This window comes from Panthera uncia, chromosome C2 (genome assembly GCF_023721935.1).
Source record: "Panthera uncia isolate 11264 chromosome C2, Puncia_PCG_1.0, whole genome shotgun sequence".
Taxonomy (NCBI): Eukaryota; Metazoa; Chordata; class Mammalia; order Carnivora; family Felidae; genus Panthera; species Panthera uncia.
Window position 1 is genome coordinate 64974914 of NC_064810.1, and position 23581 is coordinate 64998494.

The window sequence follows — 23581 nt, forward strand, 5'->3', positions numbered from 1 at the left end:
TTGTCTCTCTCAGGCCTGCATGTTTAAGTCTTATTTCTTCATCTTTAATTCTGTTTCATTTATAAGATTTACTTTCATTTGACCTTATGCCTCTCTCATGTTAAATGCTCTGAGTAGAATTTAACAACCTTAACTGCAAAATGAAAGATGATTGAAAGCCTGATGTACTATCTACATTGTGTATGTTTCATTGATGTGGTGCTTCAGTGATGATTTGTTGGAGAGTCAGGGCAGATCAGGTTTCCTGTAAGCCACTTTTTTGCTCTTGGTATTGAGATTACATGGGCACTTTGCCAACACAAAAGGAGACCTAAGGGACATCTTCCTAAAACTGATTATAGATGGGATCATTATATTTCTAAAAGCCTTCTCTGGGCATTATTGGACAAAGGCTACAGAAATCTTGGAAAGTCAAAGAAAGTGAGACTAACTCTTAAACTCTTCTGATTTGTCCAGTTGATTTCAGTCTTTATTATTCCTAAACGTCACCTTCCAAATCTCTCCTTTCAATGCTCTTTGTGCAGATTCTCCTCCTTTGTTCCCTTTGGAAATGGTGGGGGTTGGAGGATGACATCTGTCCTGGGCCCTGTAGGAATCAAGATTAGGTTATGGGAGAGACAAGGAAAAGTCATGTAAGACAAAAGCCAACACAGAAAATTGTCAAAGAACCAGAGATGTTAATTGGTTGACAACCTGAATTTTTTGAATCAGTGGATTCGGGTGATGAAATAATTTCAGTGGAGATAAGATGTATATCTGCTTGTGAAACCTCCATGTAGAATGTCACAGGAAGAAGGCACACCAGGGAGATTGATAGCTGCATTCTGAAGGTAAGTTTTCACCAGGACAGAACTTTGAGATGTGTGCTAGAAGTTGTGGGGGACCCACAATGGCTGGCATGATTCTTGGATGTATCCTCTATGGGGAGACCAAGTTGGACCAGGGATCACATTTCAGGGAACTTTAGAGGACTGGCCTGAACTGTACTCACATATCTACTTAAAATAAAAAAGTGAAAGGATTTACATAGTTATTAGAACTAAATGAAGGAACTTACAAATTACTTATATGTGCTCAGCAACTACATAATGGAGAACATTAATTAGGAATTAGTGATTCACATTGATGTGATGATTTTTAAAATAAAGGGAAACACATTATGTATGATTTCTGTGATACAATTTAAATTATAAATTAAAATCTTGAAGGTTAAAAAAAATAAAATAAAATAAAGGGAAACATTGCAGCAAGATAGAATGAGTATGAGAGGGACCCACCCAGTGAATCCTGACTCTATTCCTCACTAGTTGTATGGTCTTAGACAAGTTCCCAAAATTTTATGAACTGTATGTTCCTTATCTATAAAATATCTTTTTCATAGGCTCATTGTGAGACTTATAAGAAAATATAATAGGTTAAAATAATTGATAATAATAAATGATACTTGACACATAGGACTCTTTTTGTGCCACGGACTATTCAAAAAAATTTGTATACATTAGCTCACTGAATCCTCAAAAAAAGAAAAGAAAAAGGATGAGTTAAGTACTGTTATTATGCCTCTTTAAAGAGGAACCAGACACAGAAAGGTTAAATAACTTCCAGGAGTATGAAGGGCAGGGTCAGGCAGAGACAGGATTTAAACCTAGGAAGCCTGGTTGTTAAACATAATGTTGTCTCTCCATAAGGTATCAATCACAAGAATGTTGTTACGATACAGGTCAATTAGAAAGAAGTTGAAACATGAGACTAGGGATGACTGGCATTTACAAAACACAAAGAATATGTGAGAATATAAATATAACTGGCTACCAGCTTTACTGTGGAGTCTGGTGGAAGAATTTTGGATCATTTTGTTTTGAGTTGTCCCTGCTCCTTGGAAAATGACAAATTCTGCTAACTTTGTATAATTTAAAACTAGGCTAGGAATTAGAAGGATAAAGTCCCTTTTCTTTTAAAGGCAAAAATTTCCTTTCATACATGTTTCATCCTTTTGACAATTTTATACAAGTTTCCCAGTTAAATATTGCATTCTTATCCGTTAACAATCTTGTCTCTTATTTTCCTGGCAATACATTCTTTTTATAGGCCCTCATTTTATCCAGTTTCTGGGTGTTTCATATCTGACCACAGTAGGTCAGATAAGACCTCTGTATTCCAGTGATAACCATCAGGGTGCATTTCCTGTTTTCTCCCACGTTCATTTAGCCTGTTTTCCAGCAAGTTGTATTACTCCGTTCCATACGTGCTCTAAGTTTTGACCTCTCTATAGAATCCACAGTATCATTTCCCATGTGAATTCTCTACGTGCTGTGTATATGAATCTCATATATGAACTCAACCCATTATACCTTTTTTCTGTGTGCACTTTTTGTTAATGATGCCATGAGGAAGCAGGAGAAATATACAAGCCCAGAATTTTTCCAAAGAGTTTTCTTTCATTATGATGGACCTTCTCAACTCAACATTTTTTTTCTTTTTTTCCTCACTTGATACATTTTCCATAGCCATCTTGTCTACACAAAGGAATACTATCTCTACACTGTGTATTCCCAGATCTGTACCTCCAGAGCTGAGAGCTCTTCCAGAAACTCTTCCAGAAATCTATCCAACTGCTCACAAGGTATCTCCATTTGGATGTCTTAAAGTAACTCATATTCAATTTGTGGAAAATGTAATTCATTTTTTCCTCCCTTCCTTCCTTCCTTCCTTCCTTCCTTCCTTCCTTCCATTACTCCCTCCCGCCATCCCTCCCTTCCTTCCTCCCCCAGCCAAGCAGTATCTTCTGTTCTCTTACCAATCACAGGAAATGGCATGACTATCTACCAAGTTATCCAAGCTGGAAGCTTGGAGTCATTCTGGACTGTTACCTCCTCCTTAACTCCCATAGACAGTCAATAGCCAACTCCTGCTACCTCCTAAACCTTCCGTGAATCCTCACTGCCATTATCTTAATTCAGATCACCATATTTCTCACCTCATTCCTGAAATCACCTCCTAACCGAGCTTCTACTGCTAGGTCTAGCCACCGTCATAACAAAGGGCTAATAACAATATATGAAGAACCATTACAAACCAATTAGAAAAAGACTAAGAACCAATAGAAAAAGAAAGAAAGAAAAGGGCAAGAACCAATAATTTATAGAAAGATGCTCAATCTCACAAAGGGAGTAATAAAATAAATTTGAAATAAAGGAAAATGAATTACCATTTTTTCTCTATCAGAGGCCCAAAAGTTTAAGGACACAATGCTTGCAAAAATGTAGGAAATAGATGCTAAGTTGTATATTTTTGGTGTGAATGTAAATAGGTATAATTTCTTTGAAGGACAATCAGTAATTATAAGCAACTTTGTCAATATACACACCCTCTAAGAGGATGGATTTAAAAAACATTTTTTTAATGTTTATTTATTTTTGAGCGAGAGAGAGCACGTGCCAGCAGCGGATGGGGAGAGAGAGGGAGACACAGAATTCGGGTTAGGGTCTGAGCGGTCAGCACAGAACCCAATGCGGGGCTCAAACCCACAAACTGAACCTTGAGATCATGACCTGAGCCAAAGTCGGACACTTCACTAACCAAGCCACCCAGGTGCCCCAAAAGGATGGATTTTTTAGTTGCATTTTGACAGTTTTTTTTACCATGTTTTTTTACCATATTACTTTTCAATAATAAATGTGTTAAATAATTTTTAAAAATGAACTCAGTTACCTCCTGTTGACAGCAAGACTGTCTCATTAGGGCAGCAACATGATGCCTCCTGTGGTCCAGCATGGAATAGCCTTCTCCAGCAGTGGTCCTGATTTCCTCTTCACATCACACATCCATGCTACATTTACTCCAGGGTTCTGATGGCATCTGCTTGGAGCTATCCACCCATTCATTCTTTTTCCTTCCTCCCTCCTCCCCCTTATTTCAGAGATAATTCAAGAGGACTGATGAGAATTTGACACAGGGACTCTAAAACTAAAGCTAATCAAAGTAATTTGTATTAATTTGCACAATTCATAATAACACATTTGATTATAGGAACCATACCATCTGAATTAAGCTTCTTTCAGGCTATTTTTAATTCATTTTCACTTCTTAACACATAAATATTGTAAAAGCAGTGTTCCCAGAGCATGGAAGATTGGGGGAGGCTAGCCAGAATTTAAAAGTGACTGTGGACAAGGTACTCTTCAAATTTGGTTTAAAATTCCTTCTGAGAATAAAGATTTGAAGAATCAAACTGATTAATGAGACCAGTAGTCTATTGCAATAACATAACCAGAGTTTGCCTTTTAATATTTGATTAACATTTGAGTAATACCCCAAATCCAATCAAGGGATTTGGCTGTAATTTTGGAGAAGCAAGACTTCTCCACAGAAGATTAAAATTAAGAAAGTGTAAACCTCAACCAACTGGAATGAGCACATTTGGAAGACATAATTATTGGGGGTGTGGAGTGCATGGTATCTGTAAGACTCGGGTAGGGAGGCAGAAAGCAAGTAATGGTCATGTGTCTCCAAGGTGGAGCAGAATAGGTTTTAACCAGCCAACATTCACTTCACTTGGAAATGTTTGTCCTTATGGGGTATGTATCAGGTGAAAGCCATTAAGGCTGTCCAGTTAGACCTTGGCACCCTGTGCCACATCTCCAGGTTGACTTGGCTTCTCATGCAGGTTCACCTGCAGCCAGCCTTACCTGGTTTCATTCCAGTCTCATAGGACCTTCAGGGGCTTTAGGAGCCATTTAGTTTAACCTCTGCCCAATATAAGAATGTTATCTGGGAGCATCTGGGTGGCTCAGTCGGTTGAGTGTCTGACTTCGGCTCAGGTCATGATCTTGGGGTTCGTGACTTCAAGCCCCACATTGGGCTCTATGCTGACAGCTCAGAGCCTGGAGCCTGCTTTGGATTCTGTATCTCCCCCCCTCTCTCCCCTTCCCCATTCATGCTGTCTCTCTCTCTCAAAAATAAACATTAAAAAAATTAAAAAAAAAAAAAAAGGGAATGCTCTCTGACTTCTCATCATTTCCTACTCCAGACCCACCGTCCAGGATCCTTTTATTTTTTAATATTAAATTTTTAATGTTTATTTTTGAGAGAGACAGAATTCGAGCTCCAATGTGGGGCTTGAACCCACGAACCTGGATTCATGACCTGAATCCAAAGTTGGATGCTCAACTGACTGAGCCACGCAGGTGCCTCCAGGATCCTTTTAAATAAACTTGTTCTGTCAGTCCCTAAGTAAATTTGCCCTCCCAGCTGCAGTCCCAAGGTTTTATTAGGAAAAACTCTTCAGACCTCTTTTAAGGCTCCTGAAAGCCAAATCGACTTTTATGAGGTAAATGGTTAATGTTCTCACAACTTTATTTAGTCTTAATTCAGGGGAAGGAAAACAACACAATTACTATTTTAATTTCTTTATTTATCAATAGTATCCAAAAAAAAAAAAAAAGGGAAGAAAAAAAGAATCAGGAGTTACAAAAACAAGTTAAATGCAATATGGAAGCCTACTAAATACAAATACATTTCACAAACACATAGGCAACAGAAACCTGTTCAAATTGCTGCTTGACATTTGATTAAAAACTTAAGTGTAAAGGAAAGACATTCAGACTTGTTCACATGGGCTTATTAGCAGGTGGAGAAGCCCTGCTTTCCCAAAACAGTGATGGAGTCCAGAGTCATGGCATGTGAGAAGGTTTCCATGAACACTGAATCTTAACAGACACTGCAATATATTAACAAAATCATATACACATTGAGAAAGCCCAAGGAAGCTTGCAGTCTAAGCCCTGTGCTTGTAGAGAGCTGGAGGAACTGAACCCAATTTAATCCTATTTGCTCCATACAAAGCTCCATGCAAGACTCCCCAAACTAGGCTATTTAGCAGCTTTCCATGAATGGTCATCAGATCGTGTGATTCTGTGGTGCAGACAATAGCGTCCATATTTACAGGAGGAATGCAGATTTGCTCTTGGGAATTCCGTGGTGCAGGGTAGGGTAATCTTAAATGGCAGCCACTGTCCTAAATGTAACTGGTGAGGAGACACTCTGGATTCTAGCTTTAAACAAACTGGCACGCCTGCCCTCTGTCTCAATGTCCAAGAGCTGGCAAAACTTGATCAAGGTGTGCTGTGGGAGCTCTCCAAGACAAGTGGACAGGGAGGTGCATTTCAGAGTGCACAAGTAGGGCTCAAAGAGAGCTTTCAAATGGGATGTATCTAAAAGGTCAGAATTCTAAACAAAACAGAATGCTCTCCTTTCAAAGGAGAACAAGGAAACTTGTTTAGAGGCAATTCCACATTCAGCACAACGTTCTCAGTATTGCCCATGCAGTGCAATCTATACAATTCCCCATCTGCTTTCTGAAGATGAGCGCTTTTGTCAAGTTTTTAATCTTCATTATTCCAAATGCATCTTATACATGGTAAATAGTGGGGTTAATCATCACAGAGTCCAAAACACAGGAACAATGGTCTTCTCCCCAATCACAGTTTTAAGACTCAATTTCCATTCCCTCCCCCCTCTTAAAAGGTGAAACCACCTTTTGTCCTCATCTTGAAAGGGAAAGCTATTTCTGTTTCCAAGAAGGTTAAAGATGGAATGCAAAAGTTTCAACAAAGTGGAGTAGTTCTCCTTCCCATTCTCTTCCTGGGCAGACATTACCGGAGAGGGTACTACATCACCGCACAACCAGTGCAGCCGTGCAGACTGAGGTCAGATTTGGTCATCTGGATTTTGGCCACCTGACTCTTTTGTTGCAACAGTAAGGTTTCATTTATCCTAAGGAGAAGGAAAGTCATAGGAACCTGTATCCTTCTGGACCAATGATCAGAACCAGAGAATTTGTAATTTATCAAATTGAGATTAATGCATTCCTACTTGCTCACTGAGGAGACTGAGGCCCAGAAATAGGAAGAGATAGGGCCAAATCACTCTCCTAGTGGTGAACCAACAAACATATTGACATCTAAGCACAGATATCTAAGCCTTGCTTAGCTGCACTTGTCTCCATTCTTTGGAATACTGATTTGCATGAACTTATCATAATAAATGGAAACAAATTAGCTTTTTAGATCTTAAAAGCTTTGTATGGAGATGCTTTGTATTCCCTGGCTTCTGTTTGAGGCACCTGCTGGCAGACTGCTGATCCACTGGAAGCCAGGGGGACACAATTCTGGGCTGCATCTAGTATGTGGCAGGGCGGGAGGAGTCTTGGTTATAGTGGTCCCTGCACCAGAAAAGAACCCCAAACTCTCCCTCCTTTGAAATGGCAGGACTACTGAAAAATAATTACAAAAGCTGTTTCTAGTCAAGAAAATAAAATATTAAAACACAACAATAATATAATGATAATAATTGAAGAATGAAGTCAACTTGCCAAAAAAAGTTTTACAGAAAAATAGCACCTTTGGTAAAAAGTATCTTAAAAATTTGGTTAGGTCTCTAAGGGGCTCAAAGTTATACAAGTATCTGCATCATTTGTGTGCACCCTCCCAGAAACTCCAAGCCTAAGGGACAACTGGGTAACGAGAAGGGTGGCTGTGTATCTAGAGGCAGTGGTTGGGACCATGAGAAGCACAGATGCTGGACGTCTATTATGCTGATGGCGACAGGAAGGGCTGGACGCAGAATGTGTTCCTCTCCACTGGGCTTCTGCCAGACCCCTCCTCTGGGGCAGCCTGCAAAGTTCTCTCTGGCATCATTCGCACTCCCTGCAGGACGTTTATAGCCGTGGCCGACCGTGGTTCAGATCTGCTCCTCTCCCAACCCTGATGCAGTTTCCTTACTTGTCTCCAGCCCCTGAGCACCATTTATAGTTTCTCTCAAAGCACTCCTAGAAATGAAGGCTATGGCCCTTCCCCTCCTCGCCAGCCACCCCCATTTCCTTTACTGCAAAACAAATAGACAAAATAAAACTCATTGCTATACAAGCAAATACTGGTGATTCGGCAATTGTAGCAGACACTTGGATATACTGAACTCAGCGCTGAAGTGAAAGAAGGTGCCAGGCTCTGGATGCCCTTCCCAGATGCCTCCTCTTTAGATCTCTTTGGTGCTCACTTTTTTGGTCTTTTCAGCTGTTTCCTTTGAGATGCAGGAGAAAATAAGCATTGTGAATTAAAAAAAAAAAAAGAATCATCGGTATCTATCTAGTCCTCAAGACTTTATATAGCATTGACAGATCCATGCTTGTGCTAAATTTTCATTCTGTTTGTTTGTCTGTCTCCTCTGTGGATGAGAAGAACCTGAGGGCAAAGATCAGGTCTTATTTTTGACATGGTCACATAGGGGCTGTCACTGAATTAGTAGCTGAGCCCACTTGAACGCCTGTGACACAACAGGTCAAACATGATTATCCTCATTTTAAAAATGAAGAAAAGGATACTAGATGCAAGTGCTACAAGATATTCTGGATCCCAGTCCAGAGAGGTGTTAAGAACAAAGGTTCTAGAGGCAGACTGTCTGAACTTGAGTCACGGACATGCTATTTTCTGGGGGACTTTGGCCATGTTATAAAAACTTCTGTGCCTCAATGTCCTCAACTACAAAGTGAGGGTAATAAAGTGCCACCTCTTACAACAGTGTCACATTTCTCCAAAGAAGCCTTTCTTACTTACGGCCAGTAAGCACATGAGAAAATGTTCAACGTCATTAGTCATTAGGGAAATACAAGTCAAGACTACAATGAGATGCCACTTCACACCCAGTACAATGGCTAAAATAAAACATAATGGACAATGACAAATGTGGTGAGTTTGTGAAAAAAGAGCAACACTGCTGGCAAGGATGTGAAATGGTACAGCCACTTTGCAAAACAGTCTGGCAGCCCTCAAAAGATTAATCACAGAGTTACCATAGGATCCAGCAAGTGCACTCTTAGGTATATACCCAAGAGACCTGAAAACATAAGTCCACACAAAAACTGGAACAAGAATGTTCCTAGCAGCATCATTCATCATAGCAAAAAAGGGGAAACAACCTAAATATCAGCTGACGACTGGATACACAAAATGTGGTATATCCATACAATGGAATGTTATGTAGCCATAAAAAGGAATGAAGTGCCAACCTATGCTATAACAAGGATAGACTTGAAAACATAATGCTAGATGAAAGCAGTCAAACAGAAAATGCCAAATACTGTATGATTCCATTTGTGTATGTCCAGAATAGGCAAATCGAAATAGAGTTAGAAAGTAGATGAGTGGCCGCCAGGGGCTGGGAGAAGACAGAATGGGGAATGACTTCTAATGGGCCTAGGGTGTCTTTGTGGGATAATGAAAATGTTCTGGAATTAGGTAATAGTGATGGTTGATGATCTTGTGAATATATAAAAACCACTGGATTGTATATTTAAAAGGGTGAATTTTATGGTATATAAATTAGATCTCAATAAAAAAACTAATTAGGAAATAAAAAACAACAGTGCCTGGCATCTAGCAGACACAGTTGGTTCTCCATCCATAGCCCCTTGCCTTTAGCAGTTCAGTACACGGGTACAGCTTCTTACTGCCAGCACCTGCACCTCTCTGCCTGAGGCTTTCTCTGGCTGCTGGAGCCTGCTTTGCCCACACATGTTGGCAGGTCAGAAATGCCAGGGAATTCATGTCGCTGGTGGCAGCCCTTGCCAATGGCTGATGAGAGTTTGTGTAGGAACGTGCCTTCTCCCTTCCCCCTCAGCAATGGGAACTCTGTTCCCAGAGATCCACAATAGGACTAAGCTCCACACGCCCACAGTGGTAACATGCCTTGGTAGACGCTCTTTATTGCTTCCTTCCCTTCCTGGGCTGGCTTCCCACCTCCCTGTCTAGTGTCTCCTAGGATTGCTTCCCAAATAAACTATTTGTACTCAAGTCCTTGCCTTAGCGTCTTCTTTCTGAGGGAACTCACATAAAACAGACATGTAAAAATGTTAGCTATTATAATCCACTCCTCACTGTCTACTCTGATCATTTCCCCACCCCAGAGGAAAGGAATTCCTATTAAGTTTTTTTTTTCTTCTTTTATGTGGTTGCACTCATCTGGAGACTCAAGACTGATGAAATATGGAAAAACAAAAGGCTGGGAGCTTCTGCTTAAAAAACTGACATGAGGGGGGTGCCTGGGTGGCTCAGTCAGTTAAGCATCCGACTTCGACTCAGGTCATGATCTCGTGGCTTGTGGGTTCGAGCCCCACATTGGGCTCTGTGCTAACAGCTCAGAGCCTGGAGCCTGCTCTGGATTCTGTGTCTCTGCCCCTCCTCTACTCACGCTCTCTGCCTCTCTCTCAAAAGAAATAAATTAAAAAACAAAACAAAACTGACATGAGGTTTCTATATTATGAGTGACAATAATGACAAAATGCATATAAAAACCATCAATAAATATGAGCAATTTTATTTTTGAGCATTATTAATATTAATAATTATTTTGAAATCAAGTATTTCATCTCAATAGTTTAGCAGCTCTTGTGACTGTTAGATTCTCTCAAAACTTAAGTCAGAGAGAAGGCTTGTATAACAGACCCAGTGTAGAGACAGGTGATCTGAGGCACAATGTCCTTTGTTAACTACATGGTAAATCAGGGGCAAGACAGGCCCAAGAGTCCAGCACATCCATGTTTTCTCTCCAGGCCTTTACCATCTATGTCAGTGAATCGCTATTCTGCCAAAAGCCTTTTCCCCAAGAAGATCTTCAACTTGATGATACAGAACCTGAACAGAATTCTTATTTATTATCTTCTCAAGTCTCCAGGAAACAGAACCCCTAAGTTCTCTCGGTTTTGAAAATCCCAGGCTGTTTTCTAACCAGCTTGGCATTTAACTGAAATATCTTTTATTGTGGTCCACATTCACTTATTTCCTGCTTGTTGCCCTCAAGGAGCTCACAGTCTTCAGGTCCGGGCACTGGTCGTGACAGGAAGCAGCAACACTTCCATAGACCATGCTCATTTGCAAACCACTTCCAACATATTTGCAAATCACCACCTGGCTAATTCTTGCTTATAAAGCAATTTACCAAGTTGTAACCTACATCTGTTGGGACCTGCTGGACCACACAGGACTCCATTAGGGAACTGTCCGTATCATGGTTTGATAGCATAGGTTTATCATTCAGGACCTATTGTATGGAACAGAGTGGCTCTTTGGACATCTGGAGCATTAGGTGATACCTGAATGGCAGAAGGGCTTAGTGGCAGCAGGAATACCTGAGCCAGCATGGAGTCTGCAACTCACCTGGTGCTTCTGGAGCTCCTGGACATATCTGGTCATCTCCTCCTCTGTCTGGGCCTGGGCCCCCTTCTGATTCTTTCCTGGAAGAAGAACCAAAGCTCAGGGCAGTGCTCACTGATAGAAGCCAGTTAGGGATCCTACCAATATCTCCCTTTTAGGCTCTCAATTTCATCTCCCATTTAACCTATGGAAGGAGAGGTGAACCGCCTGCATATCTCTGAATATGAAGTGTCCCAGTTCAACTGACACCTCCAAAGTAACACACTGTGAACCAAGCAATCTCTTCCACCCCCCGACCCCGGCCTCTGTTCCTAGTGTCTCCGACTGCTCCAGCACGTATATCCATGCCAGGCACTGGCCCTGCTGTAAAATCTATGGGGAATATCTGGGTCTTGACTCAGGACGTTCCTATGGGCTAGGGATTCTCAACCATTCACATGGAGAACTTTTCAAAATACACGTGTTTAAATTCCACTTTTAGACTCTGATTTAATTATTGTTGGGCACCAGGATTTTGTAAAGTTTCTAGGTGATTGCAATGTGCAGGCAGGGTTGATAGCCACTATATTTAGCAGTGTTTCCCAAACTTAAATGGTGATTAAAAAAAAAAACCCATAGAATATATCTTAAAAGTGGAGGTTCCCAAGCTGCTCTTTTGTGGGTTTGATTCAGTAGGTTTGGGATAGACTCTGTACATTTACCAAGTATAGTGTTTGCCGTCAGGAAACACTGCTCCGCCATGCCTTCCTGAGTTTGGCATTAATCACAGCAGTTTCCCTCAGCTGTGGCTCTACCTGGCTTTATATCTTGATGTCACTTTTTCTTTGCCCCATTGAGATTTCTGATCTAAGACCAGACTAACGTTCAGGTACTGACTCTGGAGTGCTGCCTCTACAATGTTCTCTCAGCTCCGTGGCCCACACACCAAGACATGCTCACCTTGGGGCACCACCATCTGTGGTGCTCTTTATACCCACACAGGGCTCTAAACCTGGCCATCCAGAGAGGGAGGACGAGCTGTCCAGTGTGGCTGTGGAAGTGGGCATTGTCCCATGGAGGTGATCATTTGGGTTTTGTCTGATGCATGTGATGGGGCTTATTATCCAGGTGATCAGGCTTATTCCATAAGGCAGATGTTTAACAACTGCCTATCTTAGAAATGGATGGCTACCTTTACAAAGCCAGGCCAGGAGCAGTTAGATGTGGGGAGCTACTGCAGGGGGTTTGGGGAAGATGAATGTAAGATGCTTCCTGATGGAGGCAGGCTGGGGTAGTATTTTGAAATGTTCTCTCTTGGCTTCAGTAGCTGCTGTGTACTTGGTCTGGATACCCTTAGTTTTGACTTCCAGAAATTTCTAGGATTTCTGTCTCTAAACAGCCTCTTCCTACTCTTCCATTTGTCTCTGGAATTGTGTTGGCTTCCTGCCTTCCCACTTTGAGAAGAGACTTGGTCCTGGGCAGTAAAAGACTAGGGATCCCCTGGTACAATTGAGTTCCATTTGTACTGTTGCTGCTGCCTAGGCTTCTTATCTAGAAAAACATCTTCTGGGTCCTTGACCTCTGTCTCCCAATTTCCTGACCTTCTTACCTGACCTTCCTGAACATGATCCTAAGACCATCCCGTTCTTTCTTGTCTCAGTTTCTTTAAGGTATAATTTTAAGTTCACCCCATCTGGTGGTTCCAGATTGGGGCTTGGTTCCTACTGACTTTTCTTCTCAAACCCAATGTGACTCTCTATTCTAGACCTGATCTCACCCTTTTCTGTCTTTCCTCTACTCCGAATTACGCCTGTTTTTCCCCTATAACCTGGCTTTGATTCAAGAGTTTCTTTTGATCTTTGGCATCATTCCAACATGCCATTTGGTTTCTGCACTGGTCCCCCAAACTCTCTGACACCTCTATCTCTCTAATCCACCCTAACCATGTCTCAACTTTCTTTTTTTAGGCATTATCCAATTCTGTTAATTCAAAGAGGGTCTATGAACATTTTTCCTTTCTCTGCTGGATATAGGTGGCAAGCAGGAGTCATTTTGTTTTCCAACCACCTAAGTCTTTTACATATAAGATTTCCCAAGCTGTCATAAGGATCAAGTGGGTTAATATGTAGAGTGCTTAGTGGAGTGCCTGGTACATAGTTCTCACTAAGTATTTGCTTTCATTATTATTATGATGATTCCAATCTCACATCAACATTTGATCTTGCCCTGCGTCTTAAACCTCTCTTATGCCAAGCCTCTGGAGTGATTTTCAAACGTAATGCGTCTGGCCTAAGTGCTTTGTCCCAGTGCTGCCCACTGGGTGCTCCAACATTATAGGTTGTAGTCTGTCACTTGCTCCCCAGTTTCCTTGCTCCTGGCCACTGCCCTCTTCTCCATCATCCCCACCCTGACTTCTCTCATGATGAGTTCACAAAGGAAGCCCTCTCCCTGCCGTCCTTTCTTTCTGCCTGGGGCACAGCTCACCATCACAGGTCATGGCTGTGCAGACCCAGTTTCCACAGGCACAGACACAACGGTTACAGTCCACCTCGGTCTCTGCTCCATCTGCATATGTCTCATCCTCCAGGGCACACTCTGTTGGGACCAGAAATAAGGGGCAATAGTTTAGGGTGACAGTGGAACAGGACATCTTGGCCATCGTCTGTGCACCTTACCCTTTTCCCAGACAAGACCTGCTTCTGCTTAACCTTCAGAGGCACCATATCTGAGTAAATGATGCCATTGATCCAAAGATTGTTGGATCCTAACCTCAGCATAGAGTTGATGGGCTGGGGCCCAGTCTGGAATTGTGAAAGGGAATTTTCTTAGCAAGCTCTGGAAAGTTCCATCAATTCTATCTTGCCCCTCCCCCTGCCCCCTGCCAAATGCCCTCATTCCCTTCAACTCCACATATTTCTTAGGTTAAGCATACTCCTCTCTGGAGGATTGAAGGTCGGGTTGAGGCACTTGAGGAACTCTTGGAAGCTGAGTTTCCAGTCAGCATTTTCGTCAGACAGTTCAATGAGAGCATCAACACAGAGTCCTCTGAAACAAAACACAGGAGAAATGTGTCAGTAAGACCCTGAATTCACTCCCGCAGAAAGGACCTAAGCATTGGGATCACATACAAGTGGGGCCTCCAGAGGAGGCCAAGGAGACAACTGCTAACTGAGGAACTTTCTACATGCCTTCCCACAACTATCATCCAACCTGACTCCTGTGAGCATCCAGACTTTACTTGGTTATACTTGATGTCAGATCATTTACATTGTTCAAATGTTCTTCCAAGAAGACTAAAGTTTCCTGAATGGTTGTGTTCACTTTGATTGGCATATGTTTTCACTACCTGTGCACCTTCTGTGAGCAATTCCCTTTCCCCATGGTACTGGTCAAGTCAACCAAACTAGGAAAATCAAAACAGAAGGGAGACAAATAGATGATAGGAATGGAATATGGGATCTGAAAGACTATGGAGTTCAAGCAGGCATTATCACTATCACTATCTAGAAAGAGAAATGTTTAGAAAAGTTTTATGGAATCCTAGTTCCCTCACTCTCCCCTTGGCTTGGATGTGAGCCTTGGTTCAATCAGTTATTACCCAAATGGCCTTGAGCTAGTTCTTCAACTTTTCTGAGCCTGTTTTCTCATCTGTAAAATGAGGACAGGGAGCCCTCCTTAACTGGAATGTTATGAAGATCAAACATTGATCTTTAAAATAAAATATTATCTAATTTCAAGTTATCAAAATATGAAGGATTTTCAGATACTATATTCTAAGGCCATGGCATATTGCTAAGGGAGAATCATTCTAGAATCTGGGCTTCATGCTTTATATTTCTTCTGAACAAAAGAGGTGCTATTCCTATTTTTAATTCTTGCTGATGTACTGGAGCCACAGCAGAAGTTTCTTAGGGGTTAATTGTTATTAATATTTGCTCTGGAATAATATCAGAAAAGGACAGGGACATGCTTACATTTGTGACAGTTAGGGTTCTCTATATGAAATAACACCAATTATCTTAAAAGTCAGAACTAAAGCTATTTTAGACTTATAGTTGAATAATACGGTGATATAATTCCTTCCAAAAATTAACCATTAAAACATTATCATGACACTCAGAAACACACTTGCTCTGACGTGACCTTGATAATTTACTTTAAAATTACATTCTTCTATTCCTTGTAAGTTCTGGCAAAACAACAACTATTTGATCAGATACCAGTGGTGCTCAATATATTAGTTCATAATGTTCACAAAATAGACCAGGACAGAATTCCTGTTTTGCTTTTTACTTCTCACTGGCACTGGTGGCCCCTCTGCAGGTAGGAAGGGGTTCAAATCCCCTTTCCTATCCAGCCTTCCCCTCATGGGCCCCTCCCTGACCCCTCAACTGCACTCACCTAAGCAGCTTGTTGTTCTCCTGGTCGGCATAGGTAGTGATGTTGATGGCAGTTTCATTCTGCTCCACAAATTTCAGTAACTCACTGGAGTCTAAGCGAGAGTCACCATTATCAACGTTCTGGAAAGGGGATAAAGAGCACTTTCAGGAACATTTTGTAATCTGTCTCCCTCTCAGCTTGACCCATCTTTGGCTCTTGACCCATTCCAACCCTGCCTTGGCCTCACACCTACTGCAACAAAGGCTTGAAGACTTGGGGCCCCAGAGAAGGTACCAGCACCCCAAGATGAGAGACTGAAAGTGTGTGGGCAGAGGCCACTGGGGGCCTTTCAAACCCACACCCTGCTCAGAAGGCAGTGGGAACACAGACCTGTGTTACCCAGGCACCTGGGGTGCTGGAGAACCCCCTGCAGCCTCATCCCTGACACCGTCCCACAGACATTCTCCTCTTTAACATCTGGGTTCAAGCCAGCCACCATACCCTGCTCTCAAACCTTGATGAACATTATGAATCAGATTCTGTGGCAGAGCCCAGGATGTCTATTTCTTTTTTTTTTTTTTTTAAGCTTATTTATTTATTTTGAGAGACAGGGAGAGAGTGTGCGCACATGCACACATGAGCGGGGAAGGGGCAGAGAGGCAGGGAGAGAATCCCAAGCAGGCTCTATGCTGTCAACACAGAGCCCAACTTGGGGCTTGATCTCATGAACCATGAGATCATGACCTGAGACGAAATCAAGAATCGGATGCTTAACTGACTGAGCCACGCAGGTGCCCCTGGATATATATTTCTAACAAGCTACTTGGGAACAACAATGCAGGCAACCCTCAGAGCTCACTCTGGGAGTCACATAACCACTTCTTGCTGCTTATTTCCCTGGCTTGCTGTCATGCTTCACATTCACACTGGTGCCCCTAACCAAGCACAGCAGTGAGAAGTCGCAAGCAAAGGCCCCGAGTTGATAACCTGCAGGCAGGGGTGGTCCACCCCTCTGCTCTGGGCCCCACCACAGACATGTGTAGGTGTCCTTGGCTTACCGACACAGGCTGTCCTCATGACCTACCTGACATCCCACGAGCACAAGGTGAGGGTATAGTGAGCTCAGGCATTATCCCCTCCTTGGCAAGGTGCTAAACCCAGACCATAGCCATTTGGGACCATTCAAAATGCCCAGGCCCTAGCTGCTGGAAGAGGGTGTCGATTTCAAGTTTCCATCAAATTCTAAGTTGGATGTTGCTGCCCTCCTAGATAGTTCCAATGGAGGAAAAATGTTTTTAGGAAAAATTCTTTCCATAGGCTGCCTCAGACTGCTGCCCTGGGAAATTATCAGCATTCCCATGTTACGTTGAAGGTGGCTCACCAGATGATATAAGGGATTCTGAAGAAAAGTCTGTCCAGGCTTCCCGGTAGAAGGGACTCTCCTTCCATGCCTGTCATGTGTCACATGTACTCTGCTATAAGGTTGTAAATCTTTCCATGATATACATAATGACAGGCATGTACAAAACAACTATGTCAGCCCTTGCTTAGTACCTTTTTATCATTCTTGACAAATTTTCTAGGAACAGGTCTCAGATGTTCCCCCTGAGGAAACTGCCCTTCACCTTGTGAAGTCTTGATTAATTAATGGAGAGAAATGAAATAAGCTTGGGCAGGAGTCATTCTTAGCAGTATAGGACTTTCTTGAATACAAACGTTGCAAGTGCTGGACAGACAGAAGCAGCCCTCACACACCCCAACACCATCACAGCTTGTTGAGAGTGAGAGTCTGAAGACGAGCCATGCAGCCATGGCTGCAGACCCAGTGCCAGGCAGTGCCTGGGGGCACCAGGAACCTGGTGGCTACAGCCCAGCCAGCTCCCAAAAGGCAGTGCTGAGTGCACACAGTTCACTCAGGCCACAATCCAGGCCTGAAGCCGAGGGGAGGGCCAGCCTGTGTGCACGCTCATCTCACAAGGGCCCAGCCAGGTCTCCCCAGGCCAGCGCTGTATGTGGAATCCATAGGAAAAGAGGTCTGGTACCCACCCCAGAAACAGCCTGGACTGCCTGGGAGGGGGGGCATACTTAGGGGGTTTTGATCTTGGACAACGAACCAACCTAATTCACTCAGCCTCTATTCAGCTAACCACTTACAAAAGGCATAGTACCTCTGTATGCCTGCAATTCCCAGCTCTGTATGTGATGTAGCACCCTTTTCTTCTATGTAACTGTAGGGTTGTAGAAAGGCGGGAAGATGTGTGATACGAAACCCATGCTTGGGGCTTACTGCAAGTTTGGAGACTGTTCAGAGGATGAGCTAGGCCAGACACTCACTCACACACAGCATCTGTGGTGATATGGGGAACATGATACCAGAGTCAAGGAGATAAGAAGTCTGGCTCCAATTCTGGCTCTGGCCACCAGGAGTCCACCACCGAGAGGGTGTGTGTGTATGACATGGCCATGAAAGGCTCTCTCCACCTGCCTGCCCTCTTCATTCTGTTACACTTTTACTTAAGAAATCATTAATGAATTACTAGGTGAAGTGAGAGTCTGGTTTTCATCTTATCCAAATTCTGATTAGATTTTCTTTTCAACTAATTTTGACGTAAGGAATGCCAGCTGGGTTAGAGGGCAGTTCACTGGTTCAGAAACAGTTTCTGTGAGATATCAGATCTCTCACCAAGAGACAGCTGTTTGCCTAGAGGGAAGGAATCTCTCTTTGACGACTGCACCACACAGGACTCCAATAATCATCAAAAAATAGATAGTAAAATCCCTGTTTTCTTAGAAGACACTCCCAGAGTGTCTGGGAGAAGCGAGCGTTGTGTCAGTCATGATGAAGCTTTATTGGTCGGGAGTGAGAATGCCCTAGAGGAAAGCCACTTTCTCAAGGGGTCTCACATAGGGGCCTGTTAGAGAAGTTACTGCCAGGACAGGTGGACAGGCGTCAAGGGGGGCGTGGGTCCCAAGCACTTGAGAATCAAATTAATAGCAGGTGTCACTGATGCCTGAGGCAGGGTGCCACCAAGAGGCCACTAAGAATGATTACAAGGTCCCAAGAGGCCCCTTGGAACCAGTGGCCTCCTGGGCCTTCATGGCCATGGCAAAGTCACTGTATACAATGACCTGGCAGGTGCTGCTCACTCAGCTTCTGAAAAATCAATTTCTTCAAGTTTCTTTCTGCTCCTGTGTGACTCTCCTGGCTCAGTACTATAACGCTTTTCTGTGTAGATGAGGAACCACCCTTGCCCCAAGGGCCCTATAATGTTGGGGGGTTGACATAGAGGATAGACTGAGAAGGGCTGTGCTTTCTTGTCCACATGAACAAGAGCCAAGGGAGCTTGTTTCTTCAAACACTTGGAACCCAGAGAGACATACCTTCTGCCACAGGAGAGAGAGCTCTCTAAAGACAGGAACACAAGCAAACTCTGAAATGACCAAACATTCAGTATTTCTCTATCTGTAGGGTCCATTAATGTCAGTGAGAAAGAGGAATCCACAGACTAGGCTGGTGTTGACACAGAGCTGCCAAGAAATCCTTCATGTGCCTGGGGTTGCTCCTGAATGCAGGCAGGTTAGGGCTTGAGATGGCAGGCCCTGGAGGCACCTGGGAACATGTACATCTGCAGATGAGCATCTGAGGGCATCCACCCAGAGATGCGTGTCTGTAAGTAAAGGGAGCTTTTTGCTTATGTGGGAATGTGGGTATCTGAATGTGTGTCTGTGAGTAGCTGTGTCTCTGTCTGGGGTGTGCATCTCTCTATGTGGGATGTGTGTGTGCATGCTTCTGCTTGTGGTATTTTTATCTCTGGGTATGATGTATGTATGTGTGTATCTGTGTTCTTGTCAATCAGCTGGAAGAGCACCCTTCACTGCTTCTTCCAACAACTGTCTCAAGCTCTCTGAGAAATATCCATGCCATGGGAGCTCCACTCATTGCTAAATACTATTTCCAATCTTTTTCAAAGCAGAATCTCTCCTATCTCCAATTGGAACAACCTGTCTCTTAAACTAAATAATGGGACAAGCAATATCTAGGTTAATGAAAAATCCTGGAACCATGAAATGCCAGTCCATTGACTCTTCCTAGATGATGAAGCACTCTACAGGCCAGGGACAGTCAAGTTAATGATTTAGAGAAATGTCAGACCAGGTGGGAAAGATGCTGAAGTGGCTTAGGTATAGGTGAGATCAAAAGGTATACTGTATCAACAGCCAGCTCTATAAGGTAAAGGGTAGGGGGATACATACAGGGTAGGGGGATAGAACCTGGCCACATACATGTACATTAGATCCCAAGGGCTCTACTGCTGGAATCCCACTGATCAAGCAGGCCAGAAAGCAACTGTCACAGCTTCATGGAACAATGGGGAGATGTGATCTGGTGATGGGAGAGGAAGTATCTCTTTGGGGCTGAAGAGTCTTTTTATTTTTATTTTATTTTATTTTATTTTATTTTATTTTATTTTATTTTATTTTATTTATTTTATTTTATTATTTATTTTTGAGACAGAGAGAGTGCGAGCAGGGGAGGGGCAGAGAGAGAGGGAGAACCTCAAGCAGGCTCTGCTTTGTCAGCGCAGAGCCAATATGAGGCTCAAACTCATAAAACCACAAGGTCATGACCTGAGCTGAAATCAAGAGTCAGATGCTTAACCGACTGAGCCACCCAGGTGCCCCTGGAGCTGAAGAGTCTTTGACCCCAATTCTGGATTACCTTAAAGTACTTGTCTAGGATTTCACTGTAGTTGCTGCCTTTAGAGAACCAGCCATCTGGAATGATCTCTGCTTCCAGCCACTGGATGATGCGACGCCGGAGCTCATCCCGGTTGGACTGATAGCAAACGACTGCAGGAAAAGGGAGTGAGGTCAGCTGAGCAGTGAGACCCCAATGTCACCCAGCATCCACTGCATGGGAGGTTCAGTGCCTGGGGCTCTGCATGTGACATCTCATTGAATTTTTACAGTACTCCAGGGACACGAGATTATCACACACATTTTACAGGAGTCAACCCAGGGTACACAATTAGAAAGTATCTAAGCAAGGATTCAAGCTTATGTTTCTAAAAAAATTATAAGAATTGAGAATATTGAAACAGAGAAATTATGTTGCTTAGGTGAGAAAAACGCAGAGCGGAAAAATAAAGGACTATTTTCATTAACTAAGGAAGCTGAGGGGGAAAACAATCAATCAATCAATAAATAGCTCTCTTGGCTCAAAGATGAGCTGAAATAATAAGTGAATGAAGGAGCACATGACAATTTTTTATGCCACAAGATTTTAAATTCTCCATAGCTTTTTCCTTTTACCAACTGGGTCTATCAAATCTTCTCCCACTTAAAATTTTACACTGTCTGCATTATCCTTTGTCCTAAACCACAGAACACAAGGTCAAGAAAGGGCCATGCTGAAACCCTGCTCTGGACAGCTATTCTAAGACACATGGCAATAACAGGTGGGACTGAGAGTTGGGTAGATGAGGTAAAAGAGAAAGGAAAGCCTTGACAAAAGGAAATTTCTGGAAGACAACACATGTTGGGATGTGAAAAGGGCCCTGAGCCAGAGGAATGTAAATCTGGGCAATTTTCCCCACTCTGCCACTTCTAAGCTGTGTAATTCAGGAAACTCACTTAACCTCTCTGAGCATCAATTTCCTCACCTATGAGGTCATTACAATAAGGTCTACCTCACAAGATTATTGCAAAGATCTGAAGAAAAGTATATGCTAAATCTTCTGTAACTGTAACAATGAAATTTTAATTTTTATTCATAGAAAATCATGGAAAAAGTCCTACTTGCATTTCCAATGATCCCCTTTCAAACAAGTTGTGCCTTCTGATTCTGTTAGTCCTGTGACATCAGCATGTCTTACAGATCATTGAAAGAAAGACTCAGTGGCTTTCCTGTCCTTTTAATGCAATCACTACTTAGCAAAAATGGACAACATAGCCAACATTCCAACCTAACCAGCTGCTTCAAATGTCAAGCACAAAAAAATGCAGTTTTGCAGCTTTTCTGAGCTGTGTTGAGGAATGACCAGTTCTGGCTCACAAGTTCTAACACACAGATCTTATGGGCTTCAGCAGGGAATGTGAAACACAAAATTCCTTCATGAAAAGAATTTCCTCCCTAAAATGCACACTGTAGGAAAAATAGACACTCACCTGGGCTGGCAGATGGACTTACAGATTTCTTCTCTGCAAGACAAAAGGAGAAAATGCATAATGCAGAATGAAGACAAAAGAACATGTCTGTGTTTTGCTAGGTTTAAAATCATCCCACACTACAGGGGCCACTTGCAACATTTTCATCATTTGGTCCTGGGTTCCTGTCTCCTTTCCTTCTTCCAGGGCCTATGAATGGGGATCTTTTCTTCCCTGCTTTGTTTCACATTTTTAGGCCACTGAGTTGCCCTGTAGTCTCAAACCTCCTCCTATTAGGTTTGTGGGGTAGGGTTGCGTTGCTGGGACTTGGAGAATTCATATGGAATTATTATAGAGAGGGAAATGGAGTGGAGACCCACACACAGGAAACAGCTTGTTTCTCCAGGGCAGTTCAAGGCTGAGAGGGGCTGAGTAGGGCTGCTGTTTGGTAAGGAACTGGTATCTAATTAGCAAGGAGGTTGAGACCCCCTCCAATCTTATCTGAATGGCAGTGGTTTGAGTGCAAAATAGAGGAAATATATATAGCAGGGCTGAGAGGTGCCCAAATTTAAAAAGTGAAATTCACCTACTTTTTAAAAAGGTATAGAATTCATGTAAACACTTCCTTATTATTATTGACTATTGACATGGTCCCCTATCTACTGCAGAAAGTACTGGAACCCCCCTTGGGATTCTGACGCAGGAAACCCTGGGCAGAGGCCTGGGCTATCCAGTGCAAACCCAGTAGGTTCATGAGCGCCAAGAGGCTGCCTCTCCAAGTAGCTGGGTGGTCTCTGTGGCATCGGGTGCTGTGGTCAAGTGGAGAGGACTCTGGGCAACCAGGCCACACTGCTCTGTCCTCTGGCTCCTCTGGCTGGAGTTGGGAGGCACTTCTTACCTTTGCAGTGTCCGTCATAATCAACCTGGATTTTGGATCCAGTGAGGCAGGCGTCTCGATGTAACTCACAGTGGTTGAGGTAGGTCTTGCCATTGCTGCCGCACACAGGCCTCTTGTGAGGTTTGCATTGCTGAAACAGACCCGAGGAGGAGGTCTGTGCAGTCGGGGCACCAGCACACACATGCATCCTGTGGGGAGCCTCCCTACTAGGGTCTAGGGTCTTTGTAGCCCTGCATGGCCCCGTGTTGATCCTGGCTTCGGGTCATCTCTTCTATTCAGTGAAGAAATAGACTGTCCTGACCCTATCAAGTTAGCACGGAGGGCATTTTATTGGAAGTCAGAAATTTGGATTCTCTGTCACTTTGGAGAAAGTCACTCAATGTCTCTGGACGCTCTAAGATCCCTTAAAATGCCAACATTCTATGACACAAAAGAGCCAGAGCTGAGAGTGGGGAATGTGCAAATCAAAAGGCAGGCAAACACACACACACACACACACACACACACACACACACACACACACACACGAATTCTTCAGTTCTTCTGGGGTTTAACTAGAAAGATCTTTGCTTTCTTGCTTTGTATAGTATTTCAGAGCCATTTTGTTTTTCTCCTGATCTCACAATGCCGCTTATGAGGCTGGGGTGGGGATGCCTGGGTCTTTGTGAAGTACCACAGAGAATCATTATGGACAAGGAAATGGAGTAAAGTTCACCTGGCAACCCAGTTTTACTTTGGCTATTTAAAGGGCCATGGTCACAGGCAAGTTCAGTGTCTTTAGTTTTTTTTGTGGTTTTTGAAAGGGGGGAAGGAGGAAGCCAGTTCAGCTCAGCCCTAATAAAGGCACGGAATCAAGAAAGAGTAGATGTAGTGAGAAGAAACACAGAACACTGGAGCTAGAAGGTAGCCCAACCTCTCCAACTTTAGAGGAGAATACCAAAGCCCGGGAAGACAAACATCATTTAACTAG

General features: G+C 43.1%; 1 protein-coding gene across 3 annotated transcripts in view; it reads right to left on the reverse strand.

The window, feature by feature from the left end:
* Positions 1-463: 463 nt before the first annotated feature.
* The window catches only part of FSTL1 (follistatin like 1), a 59241-nt gene continuing 36123 nt past the window's right edge, over positions 464-23581 (reverse strand). Inside the window, exons 4-11 of one of the 3 annotated variants that reach the window (XM_049629437.1) lie at positions 22612-22741; positions 21735-21767; positions 20287-20417; positions 15588-15706; positions 14119-14231; positions 13671-13781; positions 11211-11287; positions 464-586 (exon numbers count right to left, since the gene is read on the reverse strand). In XM_049629437.1, the coding sequence (XP_049485394.1) occupies positions 479-586; positions 11211-11287; positions 13671-13781; positions 14119-14231; positions 15588-15706; positions 20287-20417; positions 21735-21767; positions 22612-22741 (822 nt within the window). In that variant the 3' untranslated portion in view covers positions 464-478. Of the gene's footprint in view, positions 587-5475; positions 8080-10518; positions 10689-11210; positions 11288-13670; positions 13782-14118; positions 14232-15587; positions 15707-20286; positions 20418-21734; positions 21768-22611; positions 22742-23581 lie in introns of those variants that run through there. The other 2 variants (XM_049629439.1, XM_049629438.1) reach the window with 2 other exon arrangements.